The 21149-nt window shown below is 44.8% G+C and overlaps 1 protein-coding gene across 4 annotated transcripts in view; it reads left to right on the top strand.

Moving 5' to 3' along the window:
* The window catches only part of MAPK9 (mitogen-activated protein kinase 9), a 58647-nt gene that overhangs the window by 32241 nt on the left and 5257 nt on the right, over positions 1 to 21149 (top strand). For 3 of the 4 annotated variants that reach the window (XM_058739741.1, XM_058739767.1, XM_058739758.1), the window contains 6 exons: positions 3647 to 3785; positions 13264 to 13429; positions 14757 to 14828; positions 17905 to 18087; positions 19237 to 19361; positions 20420 to 20483. In XM_058739741.1, coding sequence (XP_058595724.1) covers positions 3647 to 3785; positions 13264 to 13429; positions 14757 to 14828; positions 17905 to 18087; positions 19237 to 19361; positions 20420 to 20483 — 749 coding nt within the window. Of the gene's footprint in view, positions 1 to 3646; positions 3786 to 13263; positions 13430 to 14338; positions 14411 to 14756; positions 14829 to 17904; positions 18088 to 19236; positions 19362 to 20419; positions 20484 to 21149 lie in introns of all 4 variants that reach the window. The other variant, XM_058739749.1, reaches the window with a different exon arrangement.

Below are 21149 nucleotides of genomic sequence, written 5' to 3'. Positions count from 1 at the left end.
TGCCCAATTCATCCTAAATTTACTGGTGTATTCATTGAAAAAATATTTGATTGCCATTTGTGTGCTAAGCACTCTCTTGGACCTGGCATACTTTAGTGACCCAAAGCAGGCAAAAATCCCTTTTATTATTTAAAATTGCAGGTGAGGGGCATCTGGGTGGCTCAGTTTATTAAGCATCTGACTCTTTTCTTTTTTAATTCTTTTTTTAATGTTTATTTATTCTTGAGAGATAGAGACAGCGCAAGCAGGGGAGGGGCAGAGAGAGAGAGACACACAGAATCCAAAGCAGCCTCTAGGCTCTGAGCTGTCAGCACAGAGCCCAACCCAGAGCTTGAACCCACAAACCACGAGGTCATGACCTGAGCCAAAGTCAGACACTTAACCGACTGAGCCACCCAGGTGCCCCTTAAGCATCTGACTCTTGATTGATCTCCCCTCAGGTCTTGATCAGAGTTGTGAGTTCAAGCCCCATATTAGGTTCTGTGCTGGGCTTGGAGCCTACTTAAAAAAAAAAAAAAAAAATTGCGGGTGGTCATAGTCCTTCTGAGAGCTTTTGAGGAGGCCAGAGAAGATAAGCAATCAGCACAAGCAGGGCAATGATGCCATCATAAGAATGTGGCAAGTGCTCTGGAAGAAGTGGGGCATGGTGTAGGGGTCAGTAGTGCTGGCAGTTAGGAGTCAGGCTGCAATAGTAAGCAGGGTGGTAGGAGAAAGACATCACTGGATTGGTGACATTTAAAGAAAGCCTTGAAAGAGGTGAGGGGTTAGTCCTACAGGTATTTGAGGGAAGATGGTATCAAGATAGAAGGAACGGCAGAAGGTGTGGAAGTGGGGCCATTCCTGGTGGGCTCTGAGTTGCAAGTGGCCGGTGTAGCTGGAGTTGGGCAGCAGAGGAGAGAAGTGGGGGACGCTCAGAGAAGTGATGGGGCCAGACACTGCCAGGCCTCTGGGCTATTGTAAGGACTTCCTTCTACTCTAAGACAAGGCAGTGAAGCTTGAGCAGAGGCATGAGCTTCTCTGACTTACATTTATATTTTCAAACAATAACTTTGGTTTCTGGGTTGCGGTGTGGAGGACTGAGGTGTGGAGGACTGCAGGGTGGGGACTGTGGTGCAAGGACTGCAGTGTGCAGGACTGTGGCATGGAGGACTGTGGTGTGAGTACTACAATGTGAGGACTGCAATGTGACGACTGCAATGTGAGGACTGCAGTGTGGAGGACTCCACCATGGAGGATTGTGGTGTGAGGATTGTAGTGTGAGGATTGTGGTGTGAGGACTGTAGTGTGAGGACTGCGGCGTGGAGAACTGTAGTGTGAGGACTGTAGTGTGAGGACTGCGGCATGGAGGACTGCGGTATGAGGACTGCAGTGTGGAGGACTGTGGTGTGAGGACTGCAGTGTGAGAACTGCGGCATGGAGGACTGTGGCATAGAGGACTGCGGTGTGAGGACTGCGGTGTGGAGGACTGCGGTGTGGAGGACCTCACTGTGGAGGACTACAGTGTGAGGACTGCAGTGTGAAGGACTGTAGCATGAGGACTGTGGTGTGGAGGACTGCGGTGTGGAGAACTCCACCATGGAGGATTGTGGTGTGAGGATTGTAGTGTGAGGATTGTGGTGTGAGGATTGTGGTGTGAGGACTGTAGTGTGAGGACTGTGGCGTGGAGAACTGTAGTGTGAGGACTGTAGTGTGAGGATTGCGGTATGGAGGACTTCAGTATGAGGACTGCAGTGTGGAGGACTGTGGTGTGAGGACTGCGGTGTGAGGACTGCGGCGTGGAGGACTGCGGTGTGGAGGGCTGCGGCGTGAGGACTGCAGTGTGGAGGACTGTAGTGTGAGGACTGTGGCGTGGAGGACTGCAGTGTGAGGGTTGCAGTGTGGAGGACTGTAGTGTGAGGACTGCAGCGTGGAGGACTACATTGTAGAGGACTGTAGTGTGAGGATTGCGGCGTGAGGACTGCAGTGTGGAGCACTGTAGTATGAGGACTGCGGTGTGGAGGACTGTAGTGTGAGGACTGCGGTGTGGAGGACTGCAGTGTGAGGGCTGCAGTGTGGAGGACTGCAGTGTGGAGGACTATAGTGTGAGGACTGTAGTGTGAGCACTGCGGCATGGAGGACTGCAGTGTGCAGGACTGCAGTGTGGAGGACTGTGGCGTGGAGGACTGCAGTGTGAGGACTCCACCATGGAGGACCGCAGTGTGAGGACTGCAGTATGAGGAATGCGGTGCAGAGGACTGCAGTGTGGAGGACTCCACCGTGGAGGATTGTGGTGTGAGGACGGTAGTGTGAGGATTGTAATGTGGAGGACTCCTCTGTGGAGGACTGCAGTGTGAGGGTAGGGGAGTTGAGAGCAGAGCCTGGTGCTGGCCCGAGCCCCTTCTAGGTTAAAGGTGCTCCCAGCTGAAATGAGGTGGGCTGCAGGCTGAGCAGACTGGAGGGCAAGGTAGAAGCTGGGATCAGTGTTGGACATGGGCCTCGAGACATCTCTTGGATGCCCAAGTCGGCCTGGGAACTGGGCGTTTGGGAGAGGGGCCTGGGTGGAGGGTAGGAACTTGAGAGTTGATGGTCTGTGAATGGTATTTAAAGCATTGAGATCAGAGATCAGAGTAGATGACCAAGACTTGTGATAGAGAAGAGGGGGAGGCCAAGGACCAAGGGTTGGCAGCCCCAACGGTAAGAAGTTGGGGAAAGGAGCAGGGCACGATCAGTCAGGGATATTTTGTGACACGGCAGTAAGTCATCAGGAGCCTTGAGGAGGACAGTGTCAGCAGAGGGGTGGGGCTTATGCCCCACTTACTCAAAATGGGAGTAAAAGAAAATGGGAGAAGAATTGGAGATGCCAAGTATACAGACCTCTTTGGGGAGTTTTGCTTGCAGACAGAATAAGAATATGGAGCACAGCTGGTGGGAGAAGAAGGTCAGAAATTTTCTTTTTTTTTTTTTTAATTTTAAAAAAAAAATTTTTTAACCTTTATTTTTTGAGAGAGAGACAGTGTGAGTGGGGTCGGGGCAGAGAGAGAGGGAGACACAGAATCTGAAGCAGACTCCAGGCTCCAAGCTGTCAGCACAGAGCCTGACACGGGGCTCGAACTCATGAGCCATGAGATCATGACCTGAGCCGAACTCGGACCCTTAACCGACTGAGCTACCCAGGTGCCCCAAGGTCAGAAATTTTCTTAAGGTGAAGCAAGTAACAGCATGGTTTCTATCCTGGTAAGTATGATCCAGTAGCCAAAAAAAAAAAAAAAAAAAAAAAAAAAAAAAAAATATATATATATATATATATATGCACATATATATACATATATATATATATAAAGATTTAGGAGAATTTGAATTTTGAGATTCTATTTACTATGATATAAAATTGTTTTGTCTTTAACTTGAAATACATCACAGTGGCAGTTTTTTCCTAAGCTTCTACTAAGTTCCATTATATGTTTACTTCTTGACAGGATACCTTATAAATGTTTGGAGGAAAGTTATCTTTCTTTTATTTTCTTTTCCTTTTCTTTTCTTTTTTTGCTTTAGCCAGTGCAATAACTAGGTAGTAAGTTATTACTGTTTCCTATAAATACAGTTTAGTAACCATGAAGGAATTTGGGGTAATTTTTATGTGTACATGGCTGATCTTTTTTTTCCTCAGGTATTTGGTCATGGAATTAATGGATGCTAACTTATGTCAGGTTATTCATATGGAGTTGGACCATGAAAGAATGTCCTACCTTCTCTACCAGATGCTCTGTGGTATTAAACATCTGCATTCAGCTGGTATAATTCATAGAGTAAGTAGTGATGCCGTGTCAGTTTTGTTTTTAAAATCACAATCATTTTGTTACCGTGATTCTCAAGGTACAAAAGAATTTAATATTTTCAAAAAAAAAATTCTTTGATATTTGTTTATTTTAGAGAGAGACAGAGAGAGGGCAAGTAGGGGAGGGGCAGAGAGAGGGAGACACAGAATCCGAGGCAAGCTCCAGGCTCTAAGCTGTCAGCACAGAGCCTGATGCGGGAGTCAAACCCACTAATCATGAGATCTTAACCTGAGCCAAAGTTGGACACTTAACCGACCACCCAGGCACCCCAATTTTTTTTAAAAGTTGTCAGCATTGAGAATCCAAAGAAACCGTGGGATCGTGTCGAGTTTCCAAATCCTGTTGAGAGTAGAAGATGTTTTTGTGAAGTGCCTGGTTCTCCCCAGCCCACTTGAGCCACCCTGGATGTAGGCTTGAGCTGCTCCATTTGATGCTGCAAAAGAAAAAAATAAAATTTTAACCTTTAATTTTGAAGTGACTTAAAAATTACAAGAACAGGACAGAGAACTACCAAATTATCCCAAACTATTTACCCAGATTCATCTATTAATATATTCACCATATTTGAAATGGCATTTTTAAAGAGCCAGGAATTTAGGTTTGGGGTTGGGAATGGTTAGAGACTAAGTAGTAAATTATACCATTGCTTGAGAAATCTTACCTAAATTATGGACCAAATATCCATTTCTTATGTTGTAAAATTTTGCCACTCCAGCATCCCAGCCCCACTGTTGGGAACTCTGGGAATGGCCTTGGGTGGGCCTCTTGACTGGGCTCTCCTGGGATTTGAACGACAGCTGCCTGGACTATCAGGAAGTAATATTTAAAAACCAGTGAGATACAGTGTAATTCTGTAAGCTGGTTTTAGGAGTTCTTGTTTATTTTTTGACTTGTAGCACTGTGTAAGCAGACCATCATGATAGATTTTTCTTTAACAACTAAAATGTTGTGTGAGGCTATAGGCAGAGATAATATAATTTTGTTGGAACCATTCTTAGCATTCCCTACGTTATTACCATACTAATTTTGTTGACAGACTGTTGTTAGATATTCTCTTCCAACATCAAGAAGTTGTAATTTCTCTGAACGAAAATCTGTGCAGGGAGAAAGATAGTGAGACAGGAACAATGAAGCCTATTCACATAGAAAAGAATAGAGAGATTTTCAGTGATGCAGAGTAGATCATTTAGGTGCCAGGAAATGTTGGCCACAGCGGCACAGCCCACCCATTCTGAGAGGACTAATCTGCCCTCGCCCCTCATCCTCGTCCTGGGCCTCAGGTCTGTGACCCCAAAGCCAGCATGCGTGGGCAGCGTACCTGGTCCTCCCAGGGCCTGTCTGGCGCATCACACACTGATACGTCCTCCTGACTGGGTGCTGTTTCTTAAAATATGGCCTTTGCTGCCACCAAGTGTTCAGTTCGAATAATACAAATTTGGTTTAAAAATAGCATTATTTCTCTTTTTTAAGTTTTTATTTAAATTCCAGTTAGTTGACATATAGTGTAATATTAGTCTCAGGTGTACAGTATAGTGATTCAACAGTTCTATACATCACCCAGTGCTCATCACAACATGTGCCCTCCTTAATCCCCATCACCTATTTAACCCATTCCTTACTCACTTCCCCTCTGGTAACCATCAGTTTGTTCTCTAGAGTTAAGAGTCTGTTTCTTGGTTTGCCTGTCTCTCTCTCTCTCTCTCTCTCTCTCTCTCTCTCTCTCTCTCTCTCTCTCTTTTTATTCCTTTGCTTTTTTTGTTTGTTTGTTTTGTTTCTTAAATTCCACATATGAGTGAAATATGGTGTTTGTCTCTGCCTTCTTTCACTTAGCATTATAAGTAATATTAATTTTTTAATTAAAAATAAAGACTTCCCAACATACCATTCTATTTCTCTTTCTAAAATTTTCATAGGCCTTCATATAAACGAAGACACTCTTGAACACATTTTGTGTTAAATTCACGTTTTAGAATAAATTTCCAGCCTTATTATTACTAGGCCTCGTAATGTTCAGCCTTATCAGTTTTGTAAAGTTTTGCCTCACTTGTTTCTCCCTTCTTGGAGCAGGAGATTCATAGGGAAGCAATACCTTCACATTCCTGGGGACCTTTTCAGGGCTGAGGCACACACATGCCCATGTTACAGAATGTTCCATCCCTGAAGGTTGGTCCCACTCCTGCTGACCACAAAGTCAAAAAGAGTCCAAAGTCCAAAGAGGTGTCTGTATTGCCCAGCACAATGTTTTGAAACCTGAGGACACCTGAGCAAATGATTCCACGGACCACTTCTCCATCCTGTCACCACCCCACAGGCCTTGCCATTCTTGTATCTGTTCACACATTTGTGTGCCTGCCAGGCTTTGTGTTTGCTCATGAAAAGTCATGTATGTTCGTTGTGGGAATGAGAGAGAAAGCAAAGAGTGAGAGGCCCTGTTGGGACCCCTCCAGGACCCAAGAGGTGAACTGCAAGAGTCCTTTAGTGGGTTAACGGTTGTCCGTGAGCCTCTCCAGTCCTTTCTCCTATACACAGATCCATACACAAGATACACGCTTTCGGTTTGGCTTATTAAAGTGCTTTCATACTACACGTAAAATTTAATTATTTGAAAAATAAAACACCCATGGTCCTACCACTTTTTAGAATCACTTCTATGATTCAAAATTTAAAAGAGGTAAAAGGCCCCCAGCTCTCCGTTGCTGCCTGGAGGTGGCCAGTGATAGCAGTTAGGTGTGTTTCCTTACTAACTTTACAGTGACACTCTCTCCTTATTTGTGCTGATACCAACATATCCGCATGTACTTATGTCCTTTTGAATTTATATTTTTCAGAAAGGGGATCAACTTTTATGTAATTGTTCTGCAATTTGCTGAGCAAGTCGGTTGATTTGTTCCTTATTTTAATTAAGGATCAAATAGTTCTAATATTTATTTGAAAAGAGGGTCCCCACTCTCTCCTTCTCATTTCTCACTCCCCAGAAGCAAACCCTGTTCTTTTAGCTGTCACATTGGTGTTTCTGTCTGTATATTGAAATAATAGTGGATCTCTATCCATTGGCCTTTTTTCAGTTGGGGACGTAAGGTACCAATTTAGCTCCATTTTACCCACCCAGACCCACTCCCTGCCACCTTTCCTGTCCCCTGCTTTCCCAGGTATTTACACTGTTGTGAATTGTAAACCTGTAAATCTCAAGTTTGGGCCAGTATCGATAGTGTGTTTTACATCATCGTGACCCCCTACATGCTCTCTGCTGCACAGCCTCCTATTTATACCATGATTGTATTTCTTTTCCTTTCAACATTTTGTCCCTGAAGTTAACAGTACTTGTTTTTTGATTTGTTTGCATTTCTGTTTTCATTGTTTTGTTTTTCAAGGATGGGGTGGTTTTCTATGCTCTACTTGCTAAGTTAACGCTAAGCCTTCTGCAGGGCATCTAGGTTTTCTCTCAGTTCACCCAGATGATATGCTGTTGCATCACCTGTGAGATCTCGCTCTTGGAGCTTCAGTGCTGCTCCCAGATGGATGGGCTGCCCCCATACCTGATGCGGAGGGATTGTCCTGGACCTGGCCCAGCATTTTCCTGGTGGTTCTCTTCGCCTTTTCCTGGTGGTTCTCTTTGCCTTTTCCTGGTGTTGGACCCCCTGCTTCTGGACCCCTGTCCCATCATTCTCGGATTACTCCCTTGTTTCGGTGGAACACATCCTCCAGTAGCTTCCCCAGAAGTGGTGCATGGGAGGTAAATTTTCTGAGGCCTCATATGCCTGAAACTCTTTACTCTGCCCTGCCACATGAGTCATAGTATGGTTGGACATAGAATTCTCCGCTACACATCAGTCGCCCTCCAGGTTGTAAATGCAGCACCCCGTTGTAGTGTGGTATGATTTGGCTTTTGAGCTTTCTAATACCATTCTTCTTCCTGATCTTTTGCAAGTGCCCTGTTGGGTTTCATCTCTGGAATCTTCTAAAAATATTCTTTTATTTCTTGCATTCTAAAATGTTATGATGATATGCCTTGATGTGGAAATTTTTAATTGTGGTGGGCACTTCGTGGCCCCTTCAGTCTGGAAGGCCATGCCATAGAGCGGTGAGAATTGGGGTGGGGCCAGGTTCTCACCAGGTGGGATGCAGGCCTCCACCACAGAGCCCTGTCTTCAGGCTTGCACCCCTCACCCATGCCCTCCCTGGGCCACATACCAGCACATCTGTTGGTATTATGCCTGAGGCCCTAGTCTGGAAATTTGATTTCAGTTTTTCTCAATTATGGGCCAGTACGAGTGAAGAAGGAGCCCAGGCCTCTCTTCTGCGGTGAAGCTGGGGGGGATCTGGAAGGTCTACCATTACCTTTATACAGATCTTTCCAAAACCTCCCTCAGTGTCCCATCCCTGCTGCACGCTGCCTTCTGGAACACCTGTCGTTCACTTCCTGAGTGTCTCCTGGATTTGTGGTCCCCCTTGTCTTGCTTGGGCCACTCACTGAGGTTGGAATGTGCTGTACTCAGTCAAGTCATTTCCTGCCCCTCTGCTGCTCTTTGTCCCCATAGAGCGCATGGGGTTTTTCACTGACAGCATTGGCGTGCCAGGATAGGCTTGGATCTGCAGGATACATTTTGGGAGAAGGCCTGTGAGGAAGAACTGGGGAGTGGGCTGGAGCAGCTGGAGCAGGTGGAGAGGCCAGAAGGAGGCAGCACAGGCCTGACCCTTTGGAGGGGTTGAGGGCAGAGCTGCAGAACAGCTCTCAGAAAGCTTTGCCTGCCCTGGAGTCCATGAGCCACCCGCCAGGGAAGTCTGGTGTCTCACAAGAAGGGGCTTCTGCCACGCACAGTCACTGATCAAGAGCCACACAGGTCAAGAGAAGCTCCCTGATGCTCCCCATGGGCCTCTCTTCCTGAGGGGAACTGAGGAGGAGGTAGGCCACTGGGACAAACTATAGCTCCTGTCATTGCAGCTGCTCTCTGGGCCCCAACAGATGTTCATTCTCTCCCTTTTCCATTCTCCCTACCTTCAGCCACCACCTTGGCAGGTCACTATGGCTTGCCTACATGTGACCCAAACCTTCAGATCTGAGGGGTCTGACTCTGGTGGCTCACGGTGGGCCACTGGGTCCATGGATCCACCCGGCAGTCACCTCCCCAGCCCTGCAAGGGTATGATTGGAAAGGATACACTTGGCAGTTGGAGTGACCTCTGCATTGGTTCCTTGGCCTGTGAGGTAAGAAGTATCACGATGGGGAAGGCCAAGTGGAAACATGAGACTGTCCCCTCAAGTCAAAAATATTGATCTCGGGGGGTTGGGAGGGATAGAGGAGATTAGCGCCACCATTGCAACTTAAGGAATACGGGGATAGTGGTTCTGTCATATCTCAGTTTGACTCACTAGTCCAGCCCGGAAGAAACTAGGTGGTCCTAGAGAGTGTAGACCTCTGCGACATAACCAGCTCATAGTCCTGGTTGCAGCTGCTGTGCACGATGTGGTAGAGTTGCTGGAACGATTAATAAGGCCCCAGGGACGGCGTGAAGCCATTGATTGCACAAATGCATTCATCTACACGGATTGGAAAAGAGGATCATAACATAGCTGGAAGAGGTCTGGACCAGTCTCCATGTTTTACCCAGCCTCCCAACCCCCTTCTAAGTGGGTCTTCGAGTTGCAAGGTCCATGCAGAGCTTTTGTCCAGTAGTCCTCCAGATAACTGCATAGCCTCCCATGCCAAGGTTTGGTCACCCAGGCGAGTGGCTATGGTACCTGTGGGGAAGAATTGGGGATATCAAGGCAGTGGATGTTTGTCCCCATGTGCAGAGTCCTCCTTCCTAGGATACCCCTTCAGTCAGTGGGTTCTGATCTGAGAAGTGACCAGGCCTTGTGGTGCTTTGTGGGGTGATGCCCTCGGCCTCCTCCTCTTCTGCTGCCCTCGCCTTTCTTCGGTTACACATGCTTTGTGCACTCTTGTTGGCTGTCCCAGGGATGCCTCACTCTCTTCACTATCCCCACACCCTGTGGGTCAAGCCCCAAGTTCAGGTGTCCTTCCTATTTTAATGTGTGTTTCTTATTTTCCTTGTTTGGGGTGGTTTTCAAGATTTAAAGGGACAGAACTATCTTGACTCTGCTGCCTTGAAGCTCTAAGTCCAGTTGGTTTTGGAAAGCTGCACCTGGTTTTGTGTGAAGGCTGATGAGAGAGCGGCACATTAGTGGGGAGCCTCCCATTAGCAGGCATCCAGAGGTTGGCCACTTTCCCCAAAGCCTGCCAAGACCACTGTCTACACCGCACAGCCTGATTTGCATTTTATTATCACAGTTTTCCAGCAGATGGCAGTAAAGTATGTTCCAACCAAATCAGTAGCCGACAAGAATTTTCTGACAGGTGAAAGGGGCATGTTTTCTTTTCTTTCTTTTTTCCAAATTTAAATTCAGGTTAGTTAACATACAATGTAGTCTTGGCTTCAGGAGTAGGACCCAGTGATTTCATCTCTTACATATGACACCCAGTACTCATCCCAACAAGTGCCCTCCTTAATGTCCATCACCCATTTAACCCATCCCCCTACCCACCTCCCCTCCAGCAACCCTCAGTTTGTTCTCTGTATTTAAGAGTCTCTTATGGTCTGTCTCCCTCTTTATTTTTATCTTATTTTTCCTTCCTTTGAGTTTCGTAAATTCCACATATGAGTGAAATCATATGGTATCTGTCTTTCTCTAACTGACTGATTTCACTTAGCATAATACCCTCTAGTTCCAGCTACGTAGTTGCAAATGGCAAGATTTCATTCTTTTTCATCACCAAGTAGTATTCCATTGTGTATATACACCATATCTTCTTTATCCATTCATCAGTCAATGGACATTTGGACTCTTTCCATAATTTGGCTATTGTAGATAGCACTGCTATAAACATTGGGGTGCATGTGCCCCTGCAAATCAGAATTTTTGTATCCTATGGATAAATACCTAGTAGTGCAATTTCTGGGTTGTAGGGTAGTTCTATTTTTAATTTTTGAGGAACCTCCACACTGTTTTCCAGAGTGGCTGCACCAGTTTGCATTCCCACCAACAGTGCAAAAGTGTTCCCCTTTCTCCACATCCTCACCAACATCTATTGTGTCCTGAGTTGTTAATTTTAGCCATTCTGACTGGTGTGAGGTGATATCTCATTGTGGTTTTGATTTGTATTTCCCTAACGAGTGATGTTGAGCATCTTTTCATGCGCCTGTTGGCCATCTGGATGTCTCCTTTGGAGAAGTGTCTATTCACATCTTCTGCCCATTTATTCACTGGACTGTTTTTGGGTGCTGAGTGTGGGCATGTTTTCTAAGTCACTCTGCAGTTCATTGAACTGGCCAGTGGTGCAGCTGTAGTAACCCTTCTCCCTGTGGCTGTGCTTTAGATCCAAGGCCAGAGTGTATTTCAGGGGCTGCTGGGTGGCAAAGTATAGACACTACAAATTTTTCAAAAATCAGCCTCCTAAAAAGAAAGCACCTGTTGACATCCCCACCAACAGTGTAAGGAAGGTTCTGTGTTGGCTTCTCCTGCCAGCCCTGGATATTATCATGATTTTCCTCATTGCCACGGGAGAGACCAAAAATAACTCCTTGTCATTTGGAAATTTAAAAAAATTATAATAATAATTTTTTTTTCACAAAGTTGAGCATTATTTCATTTGTTAGCAATTTGTATTCTCAGTTGCCTCTTCTTGCCACAGTCTTTGGGTTTAAAAAAAAGAAACTAGGAACAGGTTGGTTTATTTTGCCTTAGCGTATTACTGCCTCCTCACAGGGAAGAGTCACTGGTTTGCGTGAGGGGCTGATTCAGTGCCTGCAGAATTGTGGGTGTGGGGTGGTGGTGCTCCCCCAAGTCTTTCCCACATCAAGACACACGGAGAAGGTGGTCACATGGTGCTCTGGGGCCGATGAGGGGCCAGAGCATCTGCATGGGAATTGGTCGGAATTTTCATTGCAATTTTCACACATTAGATATTTAAACCAAATCCAGGAAGTTTGGAAGGAGGACATTTAACAGTAATGGAACATAATTTCAGCTGATGTTATTTTTAAGTGGTTTCCTGCTTATCCTGCTAACGCATTGTAGCCATCACACACACCTGTGTGTGCTCATCTGTGACACATCACTTGGAAAGCGTTAGTCAGGTAGGTACTGGGCCTGAAACCTCACACCTAAAGCCCTCCCAGGTCCTCCTGTGTGATGTGACTTGGGAAAAGAATAGATGGGGATAGTTTGGAAGGCAGTGTCTAGGGTGAGTTTTCAGGCTGCTGTCTCAGGCAGAAGTTGGATTCCTGTGGCCTGAGGAAGGTTCTGGGATCGGGGGTGGAAGGTGGGGTCACCATGAAAAAAGGCCTGGGGTTGTGGGGGAAGAAACTGCAGAAATTGTGTTCATGTGTTCAGGGTATGGGGTATAGGCGAGTGTGACCTGTGTGTTCACACAGCAAGCATTTCCTGAGCTTCTGCTACGTCAACCTGGGTCCTGCATCTCCTGTCACAGAACTGGTGCTGGCAGGGGAAGACGAAGGTGCCTCAAGGGTGGGGTGGGCTTTCTTTTTGGAGATAAGGAAGTGATTGTGGAATTCTTTTTCTGAAAGAAGAAAGAGCCATCCGAAGGTTGCAGAGTCAGAGAATTCTAGCTCTGTGCTGTGCAGCATGGCGGCCACTAGCCACATAAGGTTGTTGAGCGCTCAGAATGTGGCTGTTATTGTAAATACACAGATGTCAAAGACAGTACCAAAAACAGAATGTAAAGTATGTCATTAGTAATTTGTATATATTGCTTACATTTTAAAATGATAACACTATGGGGGCGCCTGGGTGGCTCCATTGGATGAGCATCTGACTCTTGATTTCGGCTCAGGTCATGATCTCACTTGTGCACTCCACATTGGGCTCCATGCTGAGTGTGGAGCCTGCTTGAGATTCTCTGTGCTTCTGTGCTTCTGTCCCTCAACCCCGCTCATGCTCTCTCTCTTTCTAAAATAAAACAAAAACAAAACAAAAATAAGATGATAATATTGTGGATATATTGGGTTAAATAAGGTAGAGTATTAAAATTCATTCCACCCATTTGTGTTCATTCTTCCTGGTGTGGCTACTAGCAAATGTAAGTTCAGTACGTGGCTTACATTATATTTCTGTGGGCAGCGGGATGAACAGGAGGAGGGATGGGTGGGCTCTAGGGAAGCACTGAGGAGGTTTTAAGCAAAAGGATGTCACGAAGCTTCCCACATGGGCCTGAGGGTGACCATCTGACTCCTTTAGGCTGATCTGTATTCGTTTCAACTTAAGAGAGAAACATTTTCCAAAATCTGTGTTCAGTTCTAACTCTGCCCGCCCCCCCCACCATTTCCCCCAGGACTCAGGTACATCAGCAACCCCCAGCTTCACAAATCCCTACCCACACAGTGTTGTCCACTCCTGTTCATTGTGTTCATTTAAACCATTTCTGCCCTAGGATTTGAAACCTAGCAACATTGTAGTAAAATCAGACTGCACGCTTAAGATCCTTGACTTTGGCCTGGCCCGGACAGCATGCACCAACTTCATGATGACCCCGTACGTGGTGACGCGGTATTACCGGGCACCCGAAGTCATCCTGGGCATGGGCTACAAAGAGAATGGTGAGTGTGGGTGACACATGGCTGCTGGTCACCACCAGCCTTGTCCCGTGAGCCAAAGGAAGCACAATGTGGGGGCTGCGTTATACACAAGTCATTGTGGCCCATCTCTACTGGCAGAAATCACCCACTGTTACAAATTCACTTCCAAAATGAGTATCTGTGAACATCTATCAAAGTATAACATATTTATTATAGAGAAGTATGCAAATCTATAACAGCAGTGGTACCCAAGACCTCCCCAGCCCACCTCTGGGTCTCAACCCCCCAAAGGAAGCCACTATCCTAATTTCCAGCACCAAAGCTTACTTTTACTTATTGGTGAACTTGGTATAAATGGAATAATACATGTTCTCTTTTGTGTAAAATGGGTTTTTTAACACCAAAACTTAACTTACTCTAGCAATATCAGAGCTCTTTGTAACTTAGACCTTGACAAATTTGTCGAAAAGAACTCAATCACATTTCCTTGCTAAGAGTCTGAAAGTTTGCACAAGTCATCGGGGAATGAGCTGTGCTTCAAGTTTTAGATGCTCTGTAAGCAGTGTTCTGACTCTGACAGATGAGGGACACAGCCCTGTGGCTCCCTGCTGGCTCCTCCCGTCCCACCCCCACCTGCAGTAAATAGCCCTCTGCCTGGCTGAGGCCTGGGGTTCAGCTGGGCCCCATGGAAGAGGGGGAAAGGCTGGAAGTCAGGGCACCTCTGGCGGGTCCTCACCTGGAGCCCACACGAGCAATCTGCCTCTGTGAGTTCCCACCGACACGGCAGTTTAGCGAGGACCGTTCGGCGGGTGTCATGTCCATATGTTACAAAAGTTCCCATTGACAAGCTGGGTCTGTCTCTGTTGGGAGGGGGTTTGAGAAAGATGTGTGGGGGTCTCCGGCTGGTTTTAATCACCTGGTGTTTGGTAGTGGACATCTGGTCTGTCGGGTGCATCATGGCAGAAATGGTCCTCCATAAAGTCCTGTTCCCAGGAAGAGACTGTATCCTTCACAGGGAGAGACCCAGCACTGGCCACGGGGGTGGGGGTAGCGATGGAGGTGGGCACATGGCCACACAGCTTTGCGGGGACAGCCACCTCTCCTTTTTGGGGTTTTGTTTGCTTCTCAAGCTGGGAAGTCCGGGAATCTTTGGCGCTAAAGCCCAGATTGCCGCTTACTGAAAGCCAGAGGAGAGGCCAGCACTCATTCGCATTGTGTAAAAAGTTCACCCTTAGCCAGCAATTTATTTTTCCATATTTGTGTGTTTAGTACACTGTTAGAATTCCTTTTCCTCACCTTTGTTTTGTTCATGGCACTTCATAATTTTGTCATTTCATTTTGTTTTCAGTTGATATCTGGTCAGTGGGGTGCATCATGGGAGAGCTGGTGAAAGGTTGTGTGATATTCCAAGGCACTGATCGTATCCTTCCCGGGACCTTCCCGGCCATGCTTTCCATAAATGCCAAAGGCAGCAGGAGCTCAAAAGGAAAATGTTATAATTCTAGACTGTGTTCTAAGGGGGTCTATATTATGTTTGTTAAAGTAGTGTCACAAACCAAGTGGTTCAACTTTACGTTTTCTTTTTTACTTGACTACCTGTAATGGTTTTATTAAACCAATTATATTAGTTTTTAATTTTATCAAAAATAGCTTAGAAATTTACTTACTCTTTGACAGATGTATTCTGATATTTAAGTGAAAATACCATTTATTAGACCATTCAGTTAATTTAACAAGGAAAGTTCCTATCTAAATTTAATAAGCCAATACCCTTGTGTCATTTAATTAGCATACCATTTTGTTAGTTACCAGTATGGATTAAAATATTTTGCCCCCAAAGTAAGAACTGAAGCACACTACATAAGACCAAAGTAAAAGAGAATAAAAGGAAAAGTTTGTGAGGAACAGGATATGTTAATTTTCTTACCTATTACTCTACTGACATTTTGTAGAAATTTTTAAAAGATCCATCTAGAAGGTTCTTTTGTGACACACCTGGAGAAGTCTTAATAAATATAAAATGCAAAAGATTAATTTATACTGTGGTTAGCAAATCACATTAATGACATCAACCATAAAAGAGAAGAGATAATGTAATACTTATAATAGCTTTCTTTCCTCATATTCCTCCATCGTTAATATTTTTTACTCTAACATGGTTCTTCACATATTCCCTTTTTCATTTGTGTTCCACTTACTATTTTCATTAGTCTTTGATTTTGTTTTTTTGTTATGAAAGCTTAAAGTGGTCTCTGTCCATTGGCAGATTGATGGTTAATTTTAAAGGAAACCAAGCTGTGTAGTCAGTGCTTTGTATGTATTTTATTAAAGTTGCTTTCATTTTTTATAATTTTATAAGGGTGATTTTCTTGTAATATAAATTCTTTACAACACAAACATGGAATGAAAAGATTTTGTTCTGTCATTTTATTTGCCTTCCTTGACATTTTTCACATCACAGATTTTATGTGGAGTTAAATACAACATTTTATTTTGTTCTAATAAATTTTCCAGCAGTTTTCCATAGCCTTTCCTTTGATTTGCTTGTTCCAAACTATAAATAAGTCTGCAAACAGACTCAGTTTAAAAAGGAAAACTTGATAAATTCTAAAGATAAATAATTTAGAAGTATCTATTTAACATCTCGTTTGTCTCAATTCTTATTCATTTTATGCCTTTCCTTTTTTAATTGAATGTTTTCTTCAGAAAGTACAAAAAAGAAAACTGTGAATACTTTTTGGAGCATTATTAAGTAATTTAAAGTTCCTACTTTACATATTACCATCTTGCAGTGTCAATAATTAATAGTTTTATATATAAGGCCACCTAATGTCATTCTCAAAATACACACCGAGATTAACGTCATTCTCCAAAGACAGTTTTGCCCACACCTTCAAACATTAGATTAAAAATTGTAAGCATGGAAAAAGATTCTGGAAAGCAGACTGCAGTTCTCTGAGATTTGCTTTCAGATGTGTGATCTGGGATAGAACAGGAATGCCTGTCCCCACAGTAGCCCACAAGGAAAAGACAGCCTCAGCCAGACCACCTTGGGTGCACATGGTGGCTGTGCATGCTGGATGAGTCAGGGCCTCTCTGAGCCTTGGTTCCTCTTGGGTATAATGAGAAGCCCATGGTAGCTAAGGGACGGTAATGCACGAACACACCTGGAAGATCAGCCAGGCTTCTTGGGATGGTCTTTTCCTTTCCCACCACCCTTTAGTCTACAAAAACGACCCTTTATCATGAACACGCTAGACATTTATTGAGCGCCCACCCATTTCTAGGCTCCTGTCTGACTCACATTGGGAACAGTTGTTGCAGCTGCTGAGCCGAAGCCAGACTGTCAAGGGCATGAGCAGAAGCAGGGAGATGAGGGGCTGTTTCAGTTGTTCGGTGAGAAGGGCTTGAATGCCGCACAATTCTGCTTCGGCATCACATAGGAACAAAAGAGTGAGGGAAGAGAATACACTAGTGACTCGAATGGCCAGGACTCCTCTCCCAAGCAGGACTGCAGATGGCCAACATTCTGGAAGAACGGAGTTGTCTTCTTTGTTCTTCTAAGAGCATTTCTGCCGCCTGGGTTCTTCCATAATGATGTAATTGGATTTTTCTGAGACAAACCTCTATTAGATTTTTCTAAAAACTTTTAAAAACTGCTTTTTAAACATTGCTGCCTACATGATTTTTTTCTGTCCTACGTTCTCTCATATAATTGTTAACAGTTTCAGAATCCCTCTCCACCTCATTATTCCAAGCCCCCTGTGAAACAGGCAAAGCTGGTATTTTCTGCGTTTTACAAACAAGGGAGTTGAGACCCAAGGGAGACTGACTGCCCGGCACCTGATGCATGTCTAGTGCACAGTGGAGTCTGGAACCCGGGTCATGTACTTTGAAAGGAGATAAAATGTGCTCCAAGGTACTGCAGTGATGGGCATGGTCAGTGCCAAGTAAAACACAATGACCTCCCAAAGCTGTCTAAGCCCAGTTACAGGAAGACATGTGGTCCTGTGAGAGAGGACAAGGCTCAGAAAGCCCCAGCTCACGTGCCGCACCCCACCTTAGACCGAGGACTCAGATCTGTCCACTTTAAGGAGCTTTCCAATCTAAGTAACTTTGATGTGAAAATTGATTTCAGTCTGCCTAAGTAATATCTAATTTCATCTTTAATCACTTCTGTCATAAGTATTCTTCAGTTACAAGATTAACTGTATTTTGATCTAGAAGGGAAGGCATACGTTCCTCAGTGTGTTGGTTTAATAAACCATGATCAGAGTTTATAAAGGAGCAGAGTTTTTAAAAGTAGTGTCAACTTTGGAGACCCCAACCACCATGTGAATATTATTTTAGAATACCTCGGCTGCCCCAGTGGGACAGCCTAGTTAATTACCTGTCAGTAGGTGAAAATAGGATTTAAGTGTTTCTTTGAATAATGCTACTCCGTGTAACGTGACTGTAAGCCCCTTCAGTTGTATTTTCCTCAAGAGACTCCTTAGATATTGATCAGTGGAATAAAGTCATTGAGCAGCTAGGAACGCCGTCTGCGGATTTTATGAAGAAACTTCAGCCGACCGTGAGAAATTATGTAGAAAACAGACCAAAGTACCCTGGAATCAAATTTGAAGAACTCTTCCCAGATTGGATATTCCCATCAGAATCTGAACGAGACAAAATAAAAAGTAAGATGCCCTTCCCCTTCCCCCCCCCCCCCATATCGGTTTTCTCAATCCAGGGGCCGCTTTCACCTTTTCAGGTTTGCATTCTGACAGCTACGAACGTTAGGAGATAACATAGTTGAAAGTCTCAAAGTTATTTACTAGAATGAAGGCTTGGTGGAGAGAAAGCCTAAAAGACCTAAAAGTTCTATCCTCGATAAAATGGCCTCACTGAGCCTTTGGTCCAAATAAAAAGGTTCACGTCAGTCTGAAAGACTCTGATGTTAATTACAGCAATTGGAATTCACACAGTTTTCAGGCATAAGGAATAAGGAATACTTGAATTACGATTCTCGCCCAATTGAAGAGTCAGAAACTGTATTACAGTTCAATTTAAAAAGTTTCTCCTCCCTTCCACCTGTGCCCACCTCTAAAAATGTGATTTAAGGCAAAGAACAGATTTCTCTCCACATCAGGGCAAAACTGTGCCTCAGTCAGAAAAACCCCATCTGTCCTTTGCCCACCCATGTGAGCTTTAATTGCTGAAACCTAGGTGAGCCTTATATTTGACTGAGTTATTGAACTTGTTGGGTTTTTTCCTAACAACTGATCTCTAGATTTTTTTTCAAGTGTCTGTTGCCAACATTCTATACAGGTCAGCATAGCAGAGGTATCTGCGAAGTGTTGTCTAGTGTGCAAACGTGAGATTATTTGTATGGCTTAAAAGGTCTGCTCTAATTTCATTTTGATGGGACATCAGGCGGGAAAAAAAGCCTGCCCGTGTTTTATGCCTGCACTTCAGGCAGTGCCGCCCTTAGCTGCATCCTGTGCCTTCCCTGGTGGGTTCTACCCCCGGACCCCCCCTTCAGCCTCCGGTTGGCCTGTGTCCACCTGGTACCCTTTCCCCAGGCCCTGCCACCCCTCCTCTCCTCCCAGATCCAGAGGCAAGAAACCACATTTGAAAATCTGTGTAGTGAAAGTGTAGTGTAGTGATGTGTAGTGAAAGTGGCTGCTCGGCTCATTCTTCAAGAAAAAGGCTCGATTGATCAGGAACCTGTCACAAATTTCTCAAAGATCACACATCTTTGTTCTCTCTGTACTGTCATGTTGTCTTTATACAATTTCCTGTGTCTGAGCATTAGTTTATTAATCTAATGTTTGTTTTCACCCCAGCAAATCAAGCCAGAGATCTGTTATCGAACATGTTAGTGATAGACCCTGACAAGCGCATCTCTGTAGACGAGGCTCTGCGTCACCCTTACATTACTGTTTGGTATGACCCTGCTGAAGCAGAAGCGGTAAGCACCTGTTTTCCAAGGCTTGTGTGTAAAGGCAGGGCTCAACATTCCCTCGGGTCTTCCGTCTGTTAGTCCAGAGTGGCCACATAAGGATAGTAAGTTCTAGATTTCAAAGGACCCCTGAATACCAAGGGGCCTACAGTCGTCTGGGACCTGGTTCCCTTTAGGGACACTTGCTGCGGGGGCTGCAGCTCAGTGTAGCTCGGGAGGGAACATGCTTCTGCGGTGGAGATACTATTCCTTTACGCAGATGCTCATGTGTGATTGTACTAACATTGCCATTTGCTAAGCTTCCATTGTTTGCCTGGCACTGTGCCATGTGCGCCTTGGTTAGAACACCTTCTTCAGGCCACCCCATCAGAGAGGCTAAGAAACTCGCTGAAAATCACAGGTTTATTTATCCTTCCCTCGAGGCACCTGCCAGGGGAGTCCCGCTTCCGAGTTTGGTGCCCAGGTGCATTTTTCCTTAGTGGCACTGGTGTGGATAACCTCTGACTACGAGCAAAGTAACCACATAGTGGCAGGCTCACTTTATGCCACCGTAGAGCACATTTTTATGACTTGGCCTATGGATTTAACCATCACATGAAACACTGTTTTGTGTGCAAGGAATCCTAGTTATAAGCATGTGATTTTTAAGCAGGTTTTGGGAACAGCCCATTTGAGTTGAGGATTGGGTTTGGGGGCTCTACCATGAAGCACTGCAAACCTGAGCTCTATTCTGTACCTTCCGGATTTCCTAGCCCTTCCCTTGTCTGGGGCGGGTCTCCAGAAAACAGCCTTTGATTACCACTTTTTTAGTTCCATTTGGGCAGATGTCATTAGAGTGGAGGTCATGTGATTGTTAAGAGGGCCATATTTTTTTGGTTAATTTTTTCCCTAATTATTTTGATTCCAAAACTGATGTAATATCACACTTAGGAGGAAATCTCTAAGAAGCCATATATTGCATGAAAGCCACATGACAAATAGATTAGAATCTTCACAGTGATGTTATGGTCTTATTCATGCCTCATTCCTGTTTTAACCGTTGACTTTAACTGTGATTTAATTTTCAGCCACCACCTCAGATTTATGATGCCCAGTTGGAAGAAAGAGAGCATGCAATCGAGGAGTGGAAAGGTAAGGGCTGATTTTGCCCCTTACTCATGGCACTTCTTCAAGTTCTGTAAAGGGGCGGCTTTTCACTTGTTGCAGTAGCCTTTCTAGGGAAGGCTAGCAGAGTCTCTCTTGGCCCATCTCTTGCCCCTCCCTGGTAGAGAAGGAACTTGAAGATAACAGAATTAGAGAGGAGCACATTGGAACTGCATACCATTTGCTTCCAAAGATTGTAAGATTGACCAAAAACCCACCGCAAATTCAGCCAGTAATCAGGAGGTTGAACTAATAATTTTTCATTAAAAAGAAGAATCAGGGGTCATTGAGAAAGAACCCTGGTCAGTGCAGGTCAGAAGTGGCAACGGGTCTTGCCCAAGCAGATTATGTCTGCTTTCCCCAGGGTATCGGGGATGCCGTGACCTTCATGAACACTCAACAGGGTGACACACATGGCCACACTCTGGCCAAGAGCGGCCTTGTGAGCCTCAGGAAATGCTTGCAAGGTGCTCATCCTGGTTCACAAATACCAAAATTGTAGAAACCCCTAATGCATCTTTAGTAGGTTGTTAGCTTTTCTCACCAGGGAGGATGGAAGAAACTGAAGTTGAAGCCAAGAAATGACTGAGGAATTTGGATTAATTTCTGGCCACTCTGGAGGGGCTTCTGGCCGACATATGGATACTGGTTCCA

Source organism: Neofelis nebulosa, chromosome 1 (genome assembly GCF_028018385.1).
Source record: "Neofelis nebulosa isolate mNeoNeb1 chromosome 1, mNeoNeb1.pri, whole genome shotgun sequence".
Classification (NCBI taxonomy): domain Eukaryota; kingdom Metazoa; phylum Chordata; class Mammalia; order Carnivora; family Felidae; genus Neofelis; species Neofelis nebulosa.
The sequence above is the reverse complement of the archived record's forward strand: the minus strand, read 5'-3'. Positions and strand labels throughout refer to the sequence as shown.